Raw genomic sequence first — 23,740 nt, forward strand, 5'->3', positions numbered from 1 at the left:
TACAAGAGGGAAAAATATGAATTTAGTTAATTATCAAAAATAATGAAAGAAAAGTAACGTGAAAATATCTAAACAGTTAATGCAAACAGAAACTAATACGCTCTTAAAGTTTTAATGAAATAAAGTTTTAAAGATGGAGTGCTTGGAGAGAAAGGTTGAAAAAAAGCTTTTTAGCAAAGTTTTATAATTAAATGATAAATGCCTGAGCACAATTTTTCTCCAGACTGTTTATAGAAATAAAAATCTGTCCTGATTAAATGAAAACACAATAAAGCAAAATTTTACAACAACATTTTCATTTCGAGCCGATTTGTGTTTGCTCAGTGTGAGGAATTAACAAGGCTTTAGTTTCTCTTGTCGTGTGTGTGTGGCAGAGTGTGCGACGGTCTGTGGGAGCATTTCAGCTTATCTGGTGTCAGCCCCGCCCCCTCTCACATCCCCTCCCCCTCTCTGACATAACCCCACCTCCTCTGTGTGTTTAAGCCACGCCCCCCGGAGGCAGCAGCCAACAGCAGCTGTTCCATATTCATCAAGTCGTTGAGTCTTAAAGAGGCCGACAGTGAGCATGCAAACAGTCAGTTGTGTCTGTCCGCTGCTGGAGCGCTGGTGCTAGCACGCTGTCCTGCCGCTGCAGCCCATCTCTCTCTCTCTCTCTCTCGCTCTCTCTGTGCCCCCCTCCCACCGCCGTCACGCGCACACACACGCACACATGTGTACCTGAGCCGCCGGAGGGGCTTTCGCCGCAACTTTTGTCCGAAGGCGCTCGCTTGGGTTGTTTTGGGGGCTGTGTGGCGTTCCTCTTTCCTTCTCTTTCTCCTGGAATGCTAAAACTGGGCTGATGGACATTTCCGAACTTTGCATCCCAGATCCTCTCAGCTATCATAACCAGTAGGTGCATCTTTCTCTTCTCGCATGCTAACCTCTCTGCTGTGTCCGGCTCTCTTTTATTTCTCAGTCTCACCTTTGAAACCCATCTACCTGTTTAGATAGATTGTACGCTTTTATTACGCCGAGCTGAACTTTTTCCAGCTGTTTGAAGGATGCGACGCATTTTCTGGTGCATGGCTTTACTTTTTAACACGCACAAGGATCTCAACTGTTTTAAGTTGAACAAAATGAGGTTTACAGGATGTGACCGGTCATGTGTCCGGTCAGTCGGCGGACGTTTTTGTGTTTGTCAGCATGTGTTTATGTGTTTAAAAAGAAGTGGAAATGGTTCTGGCCTCACGCACGGATAGAAGAGACAGATAAGACACAATAAATGAAATGTCTTTTGGAGACTGAAGTGGCCCCAGAGGAGCAGCTGACGGGGCCCGGGTGATCCGGGTGATCCGGGTGATCCGGGTGTCCCGGGATCGTGTAAGAGCCTCAGCCGAGATCTCAGCACACACTGAGCTGAAAAATAAACAATGAGAATGAATCTTACAGAAGTTTTTCTTGTAAGCAGAACAAGTAATTTTCTAGCGTAATAATGAATCGTTTGAATCAGAGGTTTGTTTAGTAAAAGCTTCAATTGAATTATTACATCACGTATAAAGGGTCTTTTTTCATTATGTCTGGACAGCGGTCAACTGCTCTAATATAAAACAATAACTCTTATACACAAACCAGCGTTCAGACAGGAAAATGTTTTGTTTCAGTAAACACGAGCGATGTCCAGTGTGTCAGAGTTGAGGATTGATATGAGCGAGAGAATAACGTGTGAACGCTCCACGGATGGATTTTTTCATATGGATTTTTTTCACAGTAATGTGTAAGGTTACACCGGTGACATTTGCTCTCCGAGACGGCACTGAGATGTCACAAAATAATATCAGTTATTACACAACTTGTGTGTTTGTGTTGGAGGTAAATGAATTACATTAGGAGATTTAAACACATTTGAATTCGCTTTGTAGTTTTATGTTAAACAGGATTACACAGGTTCAATACGGCTCAGCTCCTCTGACACCCGCACACATGAATGACTTCAGCAGGGTTTCTCTAAAATTATTGCCATGACAAAAAGTGCAAAATGTTACACTCTTACCTGTTTTTTGTACGTTGAAATAATATAAAAATATTCTTTACATTTTAAATGGTTTTATTTTACAATGTTAAGAGGTGTCAAACATCTTTTACTGATGGTCAAATCTAAAGCTTGATTTACTGTCCTACTTCAGGAAGGCAAATACAGTAGAAATGGTTTTATGTGAAAATAGCATGTTGTTGCTGCTTTTCCCGTGTTTAAAGAAAAATAATATTTCTTCTGTAACTTAAATTGCATCTGCACCTTTTGTTGCACATTCTGGCTTGACAACAATACATTTTTTTAGAATTATTTAAATACATTTTTCATCAAATGATTAAATATTAAAATAACATTTAACATGACATGATCCTCGGTGTACTTCTCCTGTTAGCAGAGAAATGTCAAATTTACTCTCAGACTCTTCATGTTATCGATATGTTGTGAAATGTACTGTAACAAAATTGTAAACAAAAGTGTGTTTTTGTGCATCTCTCATGCTTTGATTCTAAAAACACTGCATTCAGTGACAAACCTGCAGTTTTATACTTTATTTTTTCTCAAAAATATTTTCATTTTATTGCAGTGCATGAGGTGTGTGTTATAGGGTATCTTAAAGTGAAAACGCCGCTCATCAGTAGTGTGTCTGTGTCAGTTTATCTTATGGGAGTGGATGTGAATGGTACACACTGACCTCAGATGCTCCAGTGAATGCTGTTTGTGTGATATTCAGGCTTTGTGTTTGTGTTAAAGCTCCAGTTAAAGGTTGTGTGTTAATATCGGCAGTCGTTTAGAAACGCGGTGATACAGCGGGTCACTTTCCTCACCGGGACATTCAATATGACCGGAAGCAAAGATCGAATAGAAGTCTCCTCACCAGCTCTCCATTTATAGTTCTCGATGGCGCTTTTCTCCTGGTGGAGATGACAGTTAGATGATGTTTTTATGCAGAAAACCTCTATAAGCACTCACGGACAAATTACATTTGAAAATTGTTTGACTTCATTACCCACTTGGCGAATGGAGCGTGCGCGTGGCGCGTATCTCTGGCGTTTCCGTGCCGCTGTTTTCCCCCTTCCGTTTTATCGCATTAGCTGGAGAAAAGAGCAGCTGTGGGAATTGCATTAGTGTATCTTAAGTTAAAAGCTCGGCGCTCTTTGAGCAAGTGTCTCAGTGCCGCGGGCTTAATCAGATTTTTGCTGTCTGGGAGGAGATTCTATCGCGGGTAACCAAAGCGGCCGCCTCTGACACTATCCAGATGGGATCAGCTTACAGTAATTTGGTTTCAGAAAACATTACTCACACAGATCCATGGCTGTGGTCAGCCCACATATTCATGAGGGTTTCAGTTCTCACCGGCAGCCTTTCGGTGGCCGGCTGACCTTCCTGACCAATTCTCCATTCTGTTTGTTAATGCTTAAAGCAAACCCATGAGCCTGGGTAACGTCGGCCCGTCCGGAGCTTATTTTCGCTTGTTACCTTCCTGATGTGTGCTTATGAGGTACCATACACTTTATTCTCTGTGTTGTCCTCCATCTGGGTGTAACCAGATTTGGATGATCGCTCTCAAGATTGTGTTCCTAAGAGCCATCAATGACAATTTCATTTTTGGAGGAATGGATTTAAATAAATGTTTTTGTGAACGTCTCAGCGTGTTAGGACCGCAGGGTCACTTTCACTATTGTCACACCCCGCGGCACCGACCAAACGACCCGATGTCGCCCATCCGTCCCACAACTCTCACTGAGGTAACCTTGGCATCGGCGCTGCGGCGTGACAGCAGGTTTAGAAATAATCTTTGTTAACGTGCTGAGGATACTGCACTTTGATGCGTGCCGCATGGGGGGTCTCTTTCACACGTGCGTGGTAGTGTCATGCTTTTCAATAGAAAACAAACTTATCGATCAAGTCTGCTGTGCTGCACAAAAAACCTACAAAAATCGGAAAGACTTAAAAAATTCTCTCAAAAGTTGCTCTCCTAGCAAATGTGCATCTCACACCGATGGCGTGCCGCTCGCTCTTTATTTGCATGTGTACCAACATCAGTCCCAGGAACAGAGAGTAAAGATCCGAGCGCCGTGTCCCCGTTCGCTCGGTAATCAAATGCCGCGGGGGGAAATTGCTAAGTCTGCTAATTTACGCTTTGGAGAAAGGGAAAGAAATAACGTCCGCGGGGCGGCACACGGGCGTTTATCAGAGAACGGTATTGGTATTGAGCGGCCAGTCGTTTGAAGGTTATGTTTCTGAGCAGTAATTGAAATGCAAAATAACATTAGGATCGATGGTTAGCTCTGTTTATTTATGAAATCAATATTGAAACGGTCTGTCACCATTGCCGCTCTGATTCCAGCTGACAGCCAAACCGAGTGTGCTCCATCCAGACCTCGGACGTTCCTCGGCATGTTCATTATCCTCACTGTGGGCAATAACGGGGATGTGCCAGGAACTGAGCGGGATGTGGGAGGGGAAATCACGCTGGGTTTCTCTCTGGTCTGCTTGGATTCGCTTTGTTTACAGTAAACTCTTTACCGTTACCAATGTTGGGGCGTTTTCCAACCAGCAAAATATGCTCTAAAACATTTTGTTAACATTCCAAATGATATTTATTATTTTTTAAGTGTTTCACTAAAGACTATTTTATAATGTTATTAGAATGTTAACCGATTTTATATCTAGTTAATAGAAGACTCTTTAATGTGGCTGGAAGATTTTTTTTTTAAACGTTCTCAGAACGTTTCCTGTTCCAATGAGTTGCAGATGTTGGGGTCGTCTTTATTTTTGCACTTCTGTATGTCAGCGTTTCAATGATATCTTGTCTTTATTGTAGTCTTGGTACATAAACAAGATTTTCTCATGCGGTTTCGTTCAGAAAAGTCACACCTCCATGTCATTTCAGAGTTTTAAATCAGTTTTGAGGTGAAATCCCATCATGTGAATGAAACCAGGCGTATGTTGACATGAGAAGGGAAACCTTCTGTCTGGATGAAAAATGTTTGTTGGAAATGAATGTTTGAGTGAATTCTGGGACATGGAAACCGGTTCATTTACAAGACCACCGTTCTTCATGCTGAATTAATTTTTTATTTGTTTGCTATACAGTTTAGGTTTCACTCATATTTATGTCGATGATTTAGTAAAGAGCCCTAAATATAACTGAGAGAATACTTAACAAAACAGCTCAAAAAAGTCCTACTACCGCCGAGCTAAGGGTGATGAATTGTGTTATTTTGTGATATGTTCTGTGCCGTTTTTACATCTGTACTGAATCAGAGACACTACAGTATAAAAACTGCTGAATGGGTTAATACAGCAGACACTGTCTAGAAGTGTGTCATTTCTAGAAAACTTTTCTTTAAAACGCTCGGCCTGTTTGTCGTCGTACAGATTGAAGGATAGGCTCTAATACTACAGTATTGCTTGAGTCGTTGAGTCAGATTGGTTGAAATGCTCAAAACAACAAAGCATTTCATTTGAGAGTCACAGGATTTACACCTTTATGAAAGGCCTTTTATACATGACTTTGCATATTCAGTTGGGATACAAGATTATTTTAAATGTAAAATAATTTATGTGAAAATTCATCAATCACCACGAAAGGAGTCTAGTTGCATTTTAAAATTGTAATTTTTTTAAAACCCATACGAAAATAAACCATGGTTTTACCACAAATAAAAAAACATTATTACTACACAGCATAATAGGCAATGTTAAAAAGGTCAAATTAACTCTAACAGTGTAAATATAATCCACACTTTGAGTGTACTGGCGATTTGACTGTGATAGTTAAATCATGGTAACCACAGTTAAACCATGGTATTTGTAGTAAATCTGTGACAAAACAAATAGTCATCATTCAGCTAAAAAAACAGGTGACTACACTTTTTATAATAAAACATGGGTCATTTCTTGGATGCCATTGTAAATTGTTTTCTGTTTAGAGGCTGTTGGGTTGAAATCATTCGGAGGTCTTTAAATGAGAGAAGCGCTGGGTTATAATGTGTCACATAATTATGCTATAATTGTAATGTCATGTGTTTTGTTGCCTGGATGAGAGGTTATTTTAAGAAGAGTCCTCAGTCAGCAGCATTTGCAGGTGCGCGAGTGTTTTCTGCCCGTAAGCGAGGATGCAGTTGTACGTTGGACGGCGGGTGGCACGTAATGAGACGTGTGTGTTTCATGAGAGGAGGATTAATGTGTCATGATGACAAACCTCATTCTCTCTTTACATTAAAGATGATCGTCAAACTGATGTCCGTACGATGCTGTACACACACTCATTACATCTTTCATTTGGCAGAAAAAGTGAAGAATACGCATTATTTCTAGTGTAAAGAGGGAAAAGGGGAACGATTTTAGAAAAACATCCCAAGTGTGTTCCGCGCGAGGAATGAACTACTTTTTCATATGATGAACTGTTCAATTCAAGAGGGAGCGTCACCGCTGGGCTTACACACACTTTTACATGTTAACTCTTTCACGGCTAGAATGAATAACACAGCTCTGACTTAAAACTCAAAACCGAGCCACTCATTATTTAAAGACATTAAAATATAGTTAAGACATCACTTTAAAACTGTAATTATTTGCAGTACATATGACTAAAAACAAGTAACTGAATTAAAACCTGGAATATGATTCATAAGTGTGAATGATGTGAGCATGCCGTCATTGTTTCAGTGAGTCGTTCTCTATACGTGTTGGTCCGGGGGTCTGTCAGGACGCTGGTTAAAGACCTCCTCCTCCCCCCACATCCTGAATGCAGGAAGGACTCTGCGGATCGATAGATGCGATCTGTTTCTGGGCCCGCAGCAGGACGGAGCGGTGTAGGGCCGCTGATGTTGATCTCATAGTTTTATAAAGCTTGCAGTGACGATGCAGACGGGCTAAATATAATCCACAGCCAAGAGTTTCATTGCCGGAGCACCAGGCCGGGCCACACCGAATATTGATCTGTCCCTCTCTCACCTTGTTTTTTCCTCATTTTTCTTTCTTCCGCCATCATCTGAGAAGGTCCTGAGCTCATGGCTTCTCACTGAGAGGGAGAAGAAAAATCATATGCTGCTCTCTCAAACTGAATCCGATTTGAATTTTTATGATGCTTTTTATTTTAGCAGCGTATGCATAGTTTATATGAATTACACCTTCCGAAATTGTTTAAATGATTATTGTGCAGGTGGCGATTATGAACTTGTGATAGTTGACATGGTAAACAAATTAATTGCTTTATACATAATGCAATTGTAAATATTTTTTAAATATGAAGACCTAAAAAATGTCAAATAAATTAGATAATATAATATTTATAAATATAAATTAAAAACAAAAACTTTCATTGGTTGGTGACTAGATATGGGACATATAATAAAAAGTTTTAATATAAAAACATGATTTTGATTTAAAAACATATTTTTCTAATTTACAATGAAAATAAAAATAAATGCGATTTAGCAATTTTTTTATTTATTTATTTTCAGTTATTTTTATGTAGCAGTTGACATCACTATAATACTATATTAGTGTTGCTAGTAAACCTATGTAAGTAATGTAAGTCAGATACAGCTAAACACCTATTTGCTGTAAAATACTACCCAGCATGATCATGTAAACAATGTGAGAGTAAACAAACCATATATAAACACATTTAGATGAAGAACTGAGCTGTAGATGAAATCACAGTTGAGGTCTCTTTCCAGTTCTCTCTCTCTCTCTCTCTATCTCTCTCCCTCTCTCAGTCCATCTCTCATTGGCTGTCTTCCACCTCCATCATAAATCCTTGTCAGATTCATCCTTCGCTTCTTAACAAAGTGTCCGTCCTCACCTCTCCTGCGCTCTGTGTTTATCTCAACACTAATGAATGAGGAGCGCAGATTAAAACGGCCCGCGGGAGGGTGAGCGAGAGCCACTTACCCCCGTTACTTCTCTTCACACACATAAAACCACCCCCGGGGTCGCCCCTCCGCCCGTATTCCCATGAGAGCTGTTAACCCGAGGCCCTTTTCTGGACGGAAGTGGCTCTCGGTGGCCCAAAGCCCTGCGGGTTTTTATTCAACCTCAATTCATTAGCATCCAGGCTTTACCCCTGATTTCCTTATTTTTCTTTTTAAAAATAATGTATGACCATCAGCCCAGCATGAAAACAGCAGATGAAAAACAGAGCGCAGAATGCTGAATGAAAAAACATCTATGCTGTCTGAATGAAGGCGTATTTTTAATGAGCCCAGCGTGTCGGACTGACACAGCGGACCGTACCGCAGGGTTCTAACAGGCCGCCAGAGAGGACCGACTGCGACCCGCCAGAGCAGAGGAGCACGAGAGCTTGTCACCGGTTAATTGAGTTCCTTCTCCGCTGGCTGTTCCTTTATCAGCCCATCAGCCTCTGACCCATCACCCCTCCGGCCCAGTGGGGCATCTGATTCTGCCCCCGTCTCTACGGCCCTCATCTCACCCTGACTGTCTGTCTGAGAGAAAGAGAGAGAGAGAGAGAGAGAGAGAGAGAGAGAGAGAGAGAGAGAGAGAGAGAGAGTAATGAACCCGATTACTCTGTCATGTCTGAATCATCCTTCAGAAGAAAAAACAGTGGCACATAACTGAACAGAATATATACAGCCGCGTACAAAAAATTTCTTGATGTTGAATTTCTACAAAATCAAACCTCTGGAAGTGACAAAGTCATCAAACAGCAATGTGAACGACTGACAGTATGGCAAAACACATGAAAACTGTGATAAAAATCCAGGTTCAATCACATAAAAAATATATTTTAGAACTTTTCCTAAATACATGTAGAAATATAACTGTTGTGTTGCTTAAAAGTGAATATGAACTTGTTTTCTTTGCAGTATTTGAGGTCTGAAAAAACCTATAAATAGTAAATTCAGAGAAATTGAAATCCTTTATCCTATTTTTGAAATATATATAGATTTAGATATATTTGCTAAAATGTATAGACAATTAGTTAACAGTAATATTATTAATTTAGATTCCATGTTAAAATGTTGATATACAAGCTTCAGTTTCATCAACATACATCATATTGAGAACACGACAATAATAGCATGTATTCTAATACCGTGTATTCCATTTTTTAATATTTTTTATATTATAAAAATATATATTTTTTATATATATATTTATTTTTTAAATCATCATATATACATGTAAATCTGCTTTTCAGCAATGCACAGCTGTGAAAAGCGCTATAGAATTAAATTGAAATTCAGCAAAAACAACAAAAACTTTATCCTTAATCCAAACCAGAAGATATATATTCATGACAAAATGAACGCCTGATTTGAATTTATTATAAAACATTGAGCTTAAAATAATAAAAGTAACTTTATAGAATGTAATTTATGCTCAAAATAACACGTTCCCCCAAAAAGACGTTTCTTAAGTTTCGTCATTTATTTAGTCACCACCATGTCATCCCAGATGTATAAATTATTTCAGCTGCACAAAAAAAACTAAATACTCTAAAATAAAATGTATTTTTCTACACGTATATTCCAAACATGTTAAAGCTTCAACAAGCCCAAACATCCATCATCTAAATGACTCCAGTGAGTTAATAAGAGTCTTGAAAAGAAACAATGTGAAAACAAATTTAAATATGGTGACACGTCAATAACTTCAAATCTCATTGGTTCTGCTGTATCTTACTGGTATCTCATTTTTGTGTTCAGCCGAAGAATGGAAGTCGATGATAAGAGAATTTTCACCGTTCCTTAGATTTTTTTTGTACGTTCTATCTATAATAACATTTTCTGTTTCATCGGTTAGATCTACACTACAGTTTCTTAATTCACTCATAAATGTTAATAGGTTTGGGTTTGGAATACATGAATGGCAGACGGGGCGCTATAGTGTTCAGGAGACGTTATAAAATAGTCTGTTTTATTTATTGTATTGTTTTTGTAAGTTTGCTTTGTAACAGTGACTTGTTGCTAAGATAGTAGAGTATTTATAGCAATTGAGTCGACTGCATTGGGTACTTCAGCAGACAAACATGATGCGCTCGGGCCAATAGCAGCACTTTGTTAAGTGGCGGAGACTTGAGGGAAGGCCGACGGTTCGACAGCGAGAGGCATGTGCGGGAGAACTCACGTCCGGCACCGCAATCATATTACGGCATCTGAAATTCTGTTAGTATATGAGCCACTGCAATCAGATTACAGCCAAACTCAACATGATGCTTGCTGGACACCGCTCAGCATGAATTTCAATGGGGGCATAGTGAACAAAAGCAGACGGTGAGAGAGATCAACGGGTCCTGGACTAACCTCAAGCCTTGTGATTATAATACATTGGAAATATAAAAGAAAAGAGAAATAAATACTGTGTTTTGATACAAAATGAAATATTCCCCAAATAATCTCCTGAATCGGTCTGAACTGGCCTTCTGTGAGATTGTGTTGCACTTTCTCAAATGTGCTAAAAGAATCATCAAAGATTCAGAATCATTCTGACGAATGAGTGTTCGTGACATACAGGAACAGATGGTAATTTGTCTCTTTGTAAAGTCACACATACAGTACCATCACACGGTTTCATTGAGATTCTGCTGAGCACGTGTTTTATATATGAACATTTATGCAATTATTCTAAGTGTCACCTTCAGCGTGACCTTTGACCCAGGGTTAATCTCCTCCTGAAGTTCAGAAATAAAGGATAAATGGAATTGGCCTGTATGCTTATGTGTCTAATATATGGCTTTAATAAATAAAACGAGATTGCAGAAAGGTACATATGCAATATCTTTAGTCAGATGCTCGGAAAACAAATCGTGACAGAGTTCACCCACACAATAATTTAGTTGAGTACTTTATACAGTACTGTATATATAAAGAGTTTGGTTGCAAAATGAGATACTGTAATTGTAAAAATTATCAGGTTTTTATTGTGTTAGTTGGCTGTAGATTTTTGGAGTTCTTATGTCTTAAAACAAACCAACTGCAGTTTGATTGATATTAATTGGAATGCACAATATAAAAAAAATATATACATTTTTTTTAAATCAAAGTTATCTCATTTTGGAACCAACCTTGAACATCCGTTCTTCATAGTGTTTTCATGTCATTTTTTTATCATGTATGCAAATAAAATATTTTGATCACAAGCAGTATTTTGATTCATAAAACATGTTAACATTATGCAGATGTATTTACTGTGGACATTTGATCAGTTCATGCATTTGCTGGGAATCAAACCCATGATATTGTTTCAGCTACAAAAACATTTTACTGTGACCGCACATAAAATCAACTGCCAGCTGACAAATCATTTCATTTATTCACCAAAGCCAAGCTTTACTTACATTCATCAACCCTACATGTGTCCATTTTTGTACTCTGACAACATCAGACGGGTCTGCCGTAGCGTTTAACCCTCAAATGTTCTGAAACAGTTATTTTTATTTTTTATTTCAGCAATTAAGATTTATACATTTCCAGAGGTTGCATATACATGATACGAGAGGGAGGAGACGTCTCGGTGAGATTTAGCTCGACACGTTGACCCCATCTCCATGGGCACGGGTGAGAAAATAAAGTTGACCTTTGACCCCTTGGCTTGAACCCTGCATCAGCTACACTTACAATTAAATCAGTCTGAGGAGGAGGTTGTCTGAAGGCTTTTGTGACCCATCGATCTGTTCATCCGTCTTAAATTCATCTCAATTTATACCTCTGATAGATATTTGATGCTCTCCCAAACCCTCCAGATATTTATCTGAAGCGCTGTTAGAGCTTTTATTATGTAATGTGCCATTTTAACTGTTATTTTGGAAGCCTCTGTGCTTCTCTGAGGAAGACAAGCATACTTCAGCCTTAAGGGTGTTGAATGGGTGTGGTCCAGCAAAGGGGCGGAGTCCCAGTTGCCCCACATGTTTCCCTTCCTGTCTTTGGGGTGGGGCCTCCTGAAGTATTAGTGCGGTTTTTGGCGTCACCTAAGGAATATTTCAGTACACCTTTCAATCTGTGTGTAATGAAAGAAACATGCATTCTATTTTTATGACCCACAATCCCTTGAACTACCGAAGTGGAGTGACTCTTCCATGTGCATAATTCATTTTAAGGTTATGAATTTGAGCTGTTTAATATAAATATGTAAAGTGTGATGTGTTGGGTGTCCCAGGGTGTTATTATATCACTGGTGTCACTGGTTTTATTTCAGGCTAGTTTATGTGTGAACGGATGAAATGTGGTAATGTGCTCTTTTATTGTCACCTTTAGCAGAAACCTGAATCAAGATTCAAGGCGTTGTTCAACACAAGCGATGATTGTACGAGGTGACTAGGAAACACAAAATGAGATGTAAAGCAGAATGTGCCGCACCAGTTGGATGTCAATGGTGCCAAATGGCTGTTGAACGTTATGAGACCCATACGTACTTTAAATATGCAGAAATGCTAATCAGATTTTAAGATGCATTTTGTTTTGGAAACTAAATACAGTTTACTAGTCATAAGTGCTACAGTTATGATACGGTTTAATAGAGTTTGTCAATAAACTGCAAATCACCAGCGGTTAATCTCACTTATGATTGTCTCCACTAACATCCAGTCGAAGCTCTTGACTTCACTCTTCTGTCTCTGTGTGTCTCACAGGCTGCTCAACAGGATGGCCGTTGAAGAGCGGCACATGCCTTCCAGCTGTGGCTCCTACATAAAGACAGAACCCTCCAGTCCGTCGTCTCTGGTGGACACCGCCAGTCATCCAAGCCCGGGAGCCCATTCCGACGCCAGCGGCGGCTACGGCAGCGCCATCAACAGCCACTCCAACGGTCTGGACTCTCCGCCCATGTTCACAGCCGGCGGGCAGTTGGGCGCGGCGGGAAGCGCCTGCCGCAAACGATACGAGGACTGTTCCAGCACGCTGCTGGAGGACCCCGGGTCCATCAAATGCGAATACATGCTCAACTCAATCCCTAAGCGCCTGTGTCTGGTGTGTGGAGACATCGCGTCAGGGTATCACTACGGCGTGGCCTCTTGTGAAGCCTGCAAGGCCTTTTTCAAGAGAACAATACAAGGTATTTATTTCTTCTGTGATACGCAGTGTACATCTGTTCAGCTACCTCAAAAATCATTATTACTGTTCATTTAAGAAAACCTTAACACAGCTGAGCCCGAGCCATATTTAGAAACCTGAACATAATGGAGAATTGGGGTGGACTATTTTTACCCTATAAGGGACCTCCCTAAACACCCCAGAAACTGTATAACATCAATCAGAACACAGTTCCGATGGGAAAGCAACACCCTGGCCATCTCCCGGAATACCTTAGCAACCGCACAACTGCATGTTTACCAGTAGTGACAGGCTAAATAGGAGTCAGAACTGTAGTACTGTAGCATTTGCATAACAACACTCTGGCTACGTGCTAGATCTCCCTAGCAACTGTATAGCAACACACGAATAATCACTCAAAACACTAGCAAATGCATAGTTACACTCTCACCAGCTCCCAGAACACCCTTACAACCACATAGCAACACATTTATCACCAGAAAGAAATTTATAGCACTGTAGAAACTGCATAGCACTACACTGGCCACCTTCCAGACCACCCGAACAACAGCATAGCAACAGGCTTACCACCAATCAGAACTGCAGCACTGTAGCATTTGCAATGCAATAACCTGGCCACATCCCAGATCACCCTCGCAACAGAATCGCAACATGATAACCACCCGTAACAACTGTGTCACTCTGTTGCAAACAACATTTACATTTACATTTACATTTAGTCATTTAGCAGACGCTTTTATCCAAAGCGACTTACAAGTGGGGTAGGTAATGGAAGCAATTAGGACAGCATAAGTACAACAAAAGCATAAGTGCAATTAAAATGAAGACTAGTCTCATATAGCCTAACACAGTATACGTAACCATTCACTCATTCATACATTTTTTTTTTTTTTTTTTTTTTTAGTTGAGTAGAGAAGAAAAAGAGTAGAGAAGAAAAGAGTGGAGAAGAAAAGAGTCAGAACAGATCAGTCAGATGTTGGCGGAAGAGATGTGTTTTCAGGCGTTTCTTAAAGATGGCTACAGAATCTGCAGATCTTGTAGCAGCGGGCAGATCATTCCACATAGGTGGAACAGATCCGGAGAAGGTGCGCGAGAGAGATTTTTTACCTTTATGGGATGGCACCACAAGACGTCGTTCGTTTGCAGAGCGTAGGGATCTGGTGGGTACATATGTCTGCATTAGCGATTTAAGATAAGGTGGTGCCGAACCAGTAGTGGTCTTGTAGGCCAGGAGCAGAGTCTTGAATTTGATGCGAGCGACTACGGGAAGCCAATGTAGCTTAATGAGTAGAGGAGTGACGTGTGCTCTCTTTGGTTCATTAAAGATAACTCTTGCCGCAGCATTCTGGATCATCTGTAGAGGTTTGGTTGTGCAAGCTGGAAGTCCTCCCAGTAGTGCATTGCAGTAGTCCAGTCTGGCCAGGACAAGAGCCTGGACAAGGATCTGTGTAGCATGCTCTGATAGGAAGGGTCTAATTTTTCTGATATTGTAGAGGATGAATCTACAGGACCGGGCGGTGTTGGCAACTTGATCTGTGAAGTTGAGCTGATCATCGATTACCACTCCCAGGTTTCTTGCTTTTCTGGAAGGTGTGATGGTTGATGAGCCCAGTTGAATGGAAAGGTTGTGATGAGTCTTCGTGTCAGCCGGGATTACAAGCAGTTCTGTTTTTGGAAGGTTCAGCTGCAGGTGATGGGCGTTCATCCAGAGCGAGATGTCGGCTAGGCAAGCTGAGATGCGTGCAGAGACAGTCGGATCGTCAGGGCGAAAAGACATGTAGAGTTGTGTATCATCCGCATAGCAGTGATAGGAAAAGCCATGTTTCCTAATGACAGAGCCAAGGGATGTCATGTATACAGAGAATAGCAACGGACCAAGCACTGAGCCCTGAGGCACACCTGTGTCGAGATGATGTGACTCCGACACCTCACCTCTCCAAGATACTCTAAAGGACCTACCCGAGAGGTAAGACCTGAACCATTGTAGCACCATTCCAGAGACCCCCATCGCCTTGAGGGTGGACAGGAGGATGTGATGGTTAACGGTGTCAAAGGCGGCAGATAGATCCAGTAGGATAAGAACAGATGAGTTAGAGGAGGCTCTTTCCAGTCTCAGGGCTTCAATAACAGAGAGCAGCGCAGTCTCAGTGGAATGACCGCTCTTGAACCCAGACTGGTTGCTGTCCAGGAGGTTGTTCTGGGAGAGGAAAGATGAGAGCTGGTTACAAACAACACGTTCTAGAGTTTTAGCAGCGAAGGGGAGTAGGGATACCGGTCTATAGTTTTCTAACAGTGCAGGATTAAGAGTAGGCTTCTTTAGTAGTGGGGTAATACGGGCCTCTTTGAAGAGTGTAGGAAATGTGCCAGTGGTGAGAGACGAGTTGATAATGTGAGTCAGAGAGGGAACAACCGATGGAGAGATGGCCTGGAGGAGATGTGTGGGGATGGGATCTAGAGGGCAGGTAGTCGGGTGTTTGGAAGAAATTACCTTGGAAACTTCCTCTTCAGATAGGAGAGAGAACGAGGGGAACAAGCATGTGTCAGGGGATTGACTGTGGTCAAGAGGCGGTGGCGCAGAGAATTGATTGCTGATGGTGCTCGTTTTCTTTAAAAAGAACGATGCGAAATCGTCAGCTGTTAAGTCCGATGGAGGTGAGGGGGAAGGCGGGCAGAGGAGAGCAGAAAAGGTTTTAAAGAGAGTACGAGGGTCAGGAGAGTTGTTGATTTTAGTGTGGTAGTATTGGGTTTTCGCAGAGGAGACATCCGCAGAGAAGGAAGAGAGAATAGACTGGTAGAGAGAGAGGTCAGTGGGTTCTTTTGATTTGCGCCACTTTCTCTCAGCAGACCTGAGAGATGCGCGATGCTCACGGAGAACTTCAGATAACCAGGGGGCAGAAGGAGATGCACGAGATGGTCTAGATCTAAGAGGGCATAAGATGTCTAAGCAGGAGGTTAGTGTGGAGCAAAGGGTGTTGGTGGCAGTGTTAGCATCAAGGAGAGAGAACTGTTTAGCGGGTGGGAGAGTAGCAGAGACTGCAGAGGATAAGCGGGAAGGAGAGAGTGATCGTAGGTTGCGTCGGAATGTGACCAGTGGGGAATCATTTGTAGTGTCTGGAGAAGTTAAGTCGAGATCAAGGGTTATGAGGAAATGATCTGACGTGTGCAGTGGGGTTACCTGGGAGTGATGGGTGAAGCAATAGCGTGTGTAGATGAGATCAAGTTGATTACCAGATTTATGGGTTGCTGAAGTGGGGACTCGCTTGAGGTCAAACGATGCAGTCAGGTTGTTGAAGTCAGCAGCCTGTGGTTTTTCCAGGTGGATGTTGAAGTCTCCAAGTACCACCAGAGGAGTACCATCCTCGGGGAATGATGACAGAAGTGTGTCCAATTCCTCCAAGAAGAGTCCAAGGTGCCCTGGGGGACGATATATAACTACAACATGTGTTTTAACAGGGTATATGACAGTGACAGCATGAAACTCAAAGGCGGTGTTGTTGCATGAGGGTGCAAGCTGTTTAAATTTCCAGTTGTTAGGAATAAGTAGACCGGTTCCTCCGCCCCTCCCTGATATGCGTGGGCTGTGGGAGAAAGTGCAATTATTGGAGAGTGCAGCCGGTGTGGCAGTGTCCTCGGGTTTGATCCAGGTTTCAGTAAGTGCTAAAATAGAAAGACCAGAATGTTTTGCAATAGCTGTGATGAAATCTGCCTTGTTTACAGCGGATTGGCAGTTCCATAAACCAATAGGAAAGGTAATAGAGGTAGTGTTGGATGCAGAAAGAGTACGCAGGTTGTTAGCATTAGCCATGCGTGGCCTTCTGCGAGCAACCGTTTGTGTACGAGATGTAATGACAGTATGGATTTGGAAACACATAGTAAAAAAGGAAGGAATGTACAAGACAAATAAAGATAATAGTCGAAGTGCAAACAGTAATACTCAAGTGCCTTGTCTGTGTCGTTGCTCGGTGGAGTCGCACAGGTAGAGTCGATGGTCTTTACTCTCTTCGGTCTTCACGCGATGAGGGCTGCACGCGACCGCTGCACGCGGTGGATAGTCTTACTTATATACCCGTTTTAGTCTAGCATTTGAATTCAGCAGGATACGCCTTCCAAAATCTCCCAATAACACGCCAATTAAACGCAACTGTTAACACGTGACTCACCGGACGCACACAATGGAAACGAAACTGCGCTAGATTCAATAAGACACACTCACAATAATCAATTAAACTACGACTTTCATAGCATCCCAGGGACACATCACAGACCCCATAGCAGCAGGCACAGCCCCAGTCTGAACTGTAGCAACCTCCTGGATACCTCCCAGATCACCCTAGCAACTGCATAGCAACAGGCTTACTACAAGCCTAGCAACTTCTTAGTAATCACCCTAGCAACAGGCTAAGCACCGGTCTGAAATGTAGCCCTAGCAACCACCCTCAGCATGTTTGTGATAGTAAGTTTGGGTCCCTCATGTTTTCTTCAGTACGAACATCGAGTCTATATTGTGAATAGAGGATGTGGATATTGACATGGGTTTGGTGATGTATGGTGCGGCGCCAGCAGTGACATGATCGTAATCAATCCTTTTGAACGCCTGTATGATTTACTGCTACCGAGATATATGATAAGATGACCACACTGACCAGAAGCCTGTAGAGAAAGAGGATGAGATAGATCTTATTGCAGGATTGTAAATTTAACATCTGTTTTCACTACAGCACAGAAAACGTTTGATCTACTGCAATGCGACTGAAATGGGCTTAAGGCTTTCTGTTACATACAGTAACCACATGACAAGAGTTTTGACTGACAGCTTTAGCCTAACCCACACCTTTAGTCTGATTCAGGAGCTGCTTTTACCTGAAATAGATTTTAGCACAAAAAAAGATCGGCTCAGAAAGTTATTTATAGTACTGTGATCAGAATTTGTGTCCATCCGAAAGATGTGATTATTTCACTAATATATCTCAATCTAGAGCAGATTGTTCAGTTTAATGGATATTTACATAACCTCAAACTAAACATTGCTACAGAAAGTTGTGTAAGGTCAACCAATCAGATGCTTTGCTCTGTGAATGAATAGTGAGTAATTGCTGGACATGCAACTGAAGAAATATGAAATCCGAATGAATGTTTACTGCTCTGGTTTTGCGTGTGTGTACTCAAGTGCACTCGATCAATAGTCTTATCAAATTAATTCTTTGTCTTGAATGTATAGAGACATAATGAAACTGAATGCTGCATTTAAAAAACCTGTGGATTATGTTAAGGGCACCTCACATTTGTTGGGGTATGATGGCATACAGTATGAGAGAATATTTCATGAATGAGCACACGTGTGAGCGGTCACAGGTCTGAAGCGTGTCCATGTTCTTCTGCTGCGTGACCAGAGCTTCAGAACAGACATGAAGCAGCACATTGGATTGACACGGACAAGAGCAACAGTGTGTACAGAACCAAACATTAATCACATGTGTTTAATCATGTGGGGACCAAATGTCCTGATGTAAAGATAAATCACTGGTCCCGCACAATGTAAATTAATTATAAGTTATTAAACTAAAGTTTATTTGAAAATGTAAAATGGAGAAAGGTATGGTTTTGTTTAGCGATAGAGTGAGTGTTACACAATACAATATACAGTTTGTACAGTATACATTTTTTTTATCATGAACATTTTTGTTAAAGAAAATCTCCAGGGATAAGTGCAATACTGTAGATAAACCTTTTAAATGACATGAAGATTTCATTGACATACACTACCGGTCCAAAGTTTAGGTAGCACTACTGTTGGGTTCACACCAGATGCGTGAGTGATGCGATCTGACAAATATTTTCAACCTGTTCGCAAGAAGAGATTGATGTGCGTTTGTGGCAATCAAACCACCCGATTCGCATCAGTCGCACCGCAGTTCTATACGCATCTTTACATTGACTTTGTAAGTAAACTTACTTGCGCAAAACGCTTAATTCACGTTTGGTGTGAACCCAGTATTACAGTATTTCTTTGGCTCATAATCATAGGTAACCACTTGTAGAGTTATATAGAACCATATCTTAGTGCTTCAGTGGTTGTTCAATGGCTCTTAAGTGTTTCTTTGGGATGACTGAGGTGCTTTACAGCTATTTTATATTATAAGTCAAGATTTCTCTATACAAAATGGGATTTTCAAATGTGAGTTTTCTGTAAATTCAACACAAACACTGACAAACTAAAGATCAAATATTTAATGATGAGATTTTAAAAGTTATGGACAATAAGAGTCTCAGGACTGACAATAAAGATAACCTGAAAGAAAGAAAGAAATAAAGAAACAAAGAGAGACGGACGGATGCATGGAAGGAAAGAAAGAAAGGAAGACAGACTGAAAGAAAGAAAGAAAAAGAAGGATAGACAGACGGACAAACAGAAAGAATGGAAGACAGACTGATAGAAAGAAGGAGAATGAAGGATAGACGGACAAACAGAAAGAAAGGAAGACAGACAGACTAAAAGAAAGAAAGAAAGAAAGATGGACAGATGGACAGACAGACATAAAGAAAGAAAGAAAGACAAACAGAAAGAAAGGATGCAAAGAAAGGAAGACAGACTAAAAGAAATATGGACGGATGGACAGACAGACATAAGGAAAGAAAGGAAGGAAGGAAGGAAAACTTAATGACTGAAAGAAAGGAAGGAAGGAAGAAAGGAAGACTGACTGACTGTCTGACTGACTGAAAGAAAGAAAGAAAGAAAGAAAGAAAGAAGGATCGACATAAAGAAAGACAAACAGAAAGAAAGGAAGATTGACTGAAAGAAATAAAGAAGGATGGTTAGACGGACGGACAGACATAAAGAAAGAAAGAAAGACAGAAGCATGGACGGATGGACAGACATAAAGAAAAACAGAAAGACAGAAAGGAAGACAGACTAAAAGAAAGAAAGATAGGTAGAAAGATGGACGGATGGACAGACAGACATAAAGGATGACAGAAAGAAAGATGGATGGAAAGACGGACATAAAGGAAGAAAGATGGATGGACAGACAGACAGACAGAAAGAAAGACAGAAAGACAAAAGGAAAGAAAGAAAGGAACACAGACTAAAAGAAAGAAAGAAAGATGGACGCATGGACAGACAGACATAAAGAAAGAAATGAAGGAAGGAAGGAAGGAAGGGAAATAAAGAAAGACAAAAGGAAAGAAAGAAAGGAGAGTGAGTGTGACTATTGTCAGATGTTTCCGGTCAGAGCGCGCTCTCTCTCACTCTCTCTCTCTCTCTCTGTCTGTCTGTCTGTCTGTAATGGAGCTAATCTGCGAGCGTTTGTCCGAGCCACAGGAGTTTTGTCAATAACAATCAGCGTTCAGCTGGAGTAATTAAGGCCGAGGCTTTTCATTAGGCCAGTGGGAGGGGCTTGTCTCCGGGGACGACCGCTGCAATTAGAAATGCAGGCACGCGTCGCCGGGTAATTTCAGGAAGGAGGGATGAAACCGGGGAAAAAAACGGAGGACTCTTTTTTTGTTGATTGAAGAGGGACCCTCTTTTCTTTTCAAAGAGAGGGACTAATGGCATAATAAGCAGTGGCGAGGACGAACGATGGAGGAAAACATGAAAGAAAAGAAAATGGAGCAGACCATGAGGTTTTGAGAGAAGTCAAAGGAAAGAGACATAATAGATTCATTAAGGAAATAAGCGGCTCACAAGACGAACACAAGACTGACTTTACATTTGTTGATTTTTGAAGAAACTGTTTCATTGGATGTGAACTGGCAACACAGTTTTGCAGTTTCCTCAACACATCGGTGAGATCTGATCCGTCCGTGTCAGCTGAAGAATATTTGCTGCTCGGGTGTGAGATGATGGAAACCTTCGGCCTCTCTTTCTGATGTGAAGTAATCCAGTCTGACAGTAAACCTGTAAAAGTCCCTTTAGATTTCCATGAGGAAGACCTTCCGTTTTCCGGTAATTGACTTACTTGACCCGAGTCTCTCCGTGAACCCTGGCCTGCTGGCAGCCGTCCTGAAAAACCATCAGAGAAATTACAGCAGATAAAAACCTTCATGTGATCCCCAGACTTTTGTTTAAAACATTACTCTTTTACCCTTCTGAATCATACTTCAGAATACAGTTTACAAACCAACCAAGTTAACAAATTCAAGGATTTGGGGATTTTTAAATTAATTTTATTTCCTATTCCTTTTTTTATGTATTGGACTGAAACAGTACGGTACTGTTGTATTTTCCTCAGTCGTGCCCCTGACAGTCGGTGCGTGTCTTGAGTTTAGCGCACGCTTCAGTAATCCAGTGCACTTAACAGTGCTCTTGTTGTTTTCACTGACTACGTGTGTGCTTGACTTCACTTGTGTTCTACATCATCTGTGTGTTCTGATGCACACCAAACACAAAAATACTCAAGCGATTAATCGCATCCAGAATAAAAGTTTGTGTTTACATAATATTTGTCTGTGTACTGTGCATATTCAATATTCATTTTGTATTTACAATCACTTGCGTATGTATGTATATTTTTTAGGAATTATTTAGATCTATTTATTCATGTTTACACAGAATCTAAATTTTATATATATGACCCTGGACAACAAAACCAATCTTAAGAAGCACGGGAACATTTTTAGTAATTGCCAAAATTACAAAGTAAGGTTTCTTTTATGCAAAAAATCATTAGGATGTTAAGTAAAGATCATGTTCTATTTAGATATTTTATAAATGTCCTACTGTCAATGTATAAAAACTTAATTTTTGTGAGTGGATGGCCTGCTACAGCGCTTCAGATTAACAACTTCAAAGGTGATTTTCTCAATATTAGGCTTTTTTTTGCACCTTCAGATTCCAATTTTGTAAACAGTTGTTGTTCCACCAGATAGTGTCCTATCCTGACAAACCATATATCAATAGAAAGCTGTTTTCTTCAGATTATGTAAAAATCTCAGTTTCAAAAACCCTTATGACTGGTTTTGTCGCCCAGGGTCACATATAAACATTTATTGTTTTTTTTATTTTTCTTAAAGAAGCAATGTGGGATTTTTTGGAGGATCTTATGGGAAATAGATGCAATATAATATACAAAACGATTTCTTCAGAGGTGTATAAAGTAATGAACCGTTATATTGGTTTAACATACATTGAATTAGCCGCCATGTTTTGTTCCTCGTCCTCTACCCTAGGCGGTATGTAGTCTGTTGTTCCTGACTTTACAAAGGGTGGAAAAACATCTACTAACTTGCTCTTAACTGCTATCTTGCTGATAGATCACACGCCTTTTAAAGCGTTGCTATTTACTGTTAGCTAGCTCTGCCCTCAAACGCGCTGTGCAACGCAAGCATGAAATGTTTAGATTTGTCATAGCTTAGATCACGCAAATAATAATGCAAATGAATAAAATAAGCGAAGACAACACGAGTACAAGCAGCACACTGGTTACAGATAAACGATGACGCTCAAAACTGCTCCGTTACACAGCTAATATTACAACAACAACATATCTTGGTTCTAACAAACAGAAAATTCTATGATACTCAAATACTGATCAAAATCAAAGTAAGATTTTAGACAATCTTTCTCTTCAACGTCTCTCTGCTGGAAAGTATCTCCATAGATATCTATGAGTATCTTCTCTAAAAGCCTTAACCGCGGGTCCTCTGCTGGAAAGCCTTTACAATATTAACTCAGGTCCTGACTTTAATCCTTTTTTAATACTTCAAATCCACAGTCCCTTTATTTTATGTAATAAATAAGACATCGCTCTTTCTAATGCCCGCATGATCTCTTCCCTGCGTCAACATGAGAAGACACGCTATCTCATCTTTTTGTACTGTGTTGACCACAGTCGTTTTTCGAAAGGAATGATTGGTTGCAATTCTCAAACTCAATAAATAAATCCCACTCTAGACCATTAAATATATGGATGTATGGGTTTATAATTAATATCTACAGTGTGCGGACATGTAAACACACACTTTATGTCTGGATGCAAATAATCGTAGTACACTAAAGTAACATTTATAGATTCTGTAGTGTTTTGAACCTTACCATGATAAATATTAAAGTAGCCTGTAAAGTATTTACTATAGTAAACTGTAGTAACATTTATAGATACTGTAGTGTTTTTTAAGCTTACGGTAATACATTTTAAAGTATACCAGAGTGTTTACTATAGTAACCTGGAGTTACATTTTATATTTACTGTAGTGTTTTTTAAACCTTATGATTAATATTAAAGTATACCAGAGTATTAACTAAAGTTGATCTATTCAATACAGCATAGTAAAGTATAGCCTACTAGAGTTTGTGTTGGTGTGTAAATCACAGGTCTGATCAGGGCTCGGTCAGACGGCATCAGGAACTCATGAAGTGTGTTTAATGTACGTGTGTAAGTGAATACAGACGGCACTTCACGGGAAGAACTGTCGAGGTCATGGAATCAGGTTTGTGAAGGATATTCAGAGTAAAAGAATCATTATTTATTACTCTAGTATTCTGATACACATGTCTGCAGTTATCTGGGGCTAGTGGGAAGTTCGTAAGAAGAACAATCCCAAATATATTGACATGTATAAGGACATCCGCTGTCTAGATATGAGAAACTGTGTGTGTCCAACTGCACACTGTAAAGAAAGTAAAGGCCCATTAACAATAAAAACAATGATTAAAACAAAATGATATTTCAACATGAACATTTAAGAGAACGAGGGCCACACCACAAATACA

The 23,740-nt window shown here is 40.4% G+C and overlaps 1 protein-coding gene across 7 annotated transcripts in view; it reads left to right on the plus strand.

Moving 5' to 3' along the window:
- esrrb (estrogen-related receptor beta) overlaps window positions 1–23,740 on the plus strand; it is a 78,001-nt gene that overhangs the window by 28,967 nt on the left and 25,294 nt on the right. For 2 of the 7 annotated variants that reach the window (XM_056767204.1, XM_056767201.1), the window contains exon 2: window positions 12,612–13,033. In XM_056767204.1, coding sequence (XP_056623182.1) covers window positions 12,625–13,033 — 409 coding nt within the window. In that variant the 5' untranslated portion in view covers window positions 12,612–12,624. The other 5 variants (XM_056767203.1, XM_056767200.1, XM_056767205.1 and 2 more) reach the window with 5 other exon arrangements.

Source organism: Triplophysa dalaica, chromosome 15 (assembly GCF_015846415.1).
Source record: "Triplophysa dalaica isolate WHDGS20190420 chromosome 15, ASM1584641v1, whole genome shotgun sequence".
Taxonomy (NCBI): Eukaryota; Metazoa; Chordata; class Actinopteri; order Cypriniformes; family Nemacheilidae; genus Triplophysa; species Triplophysa dalaica.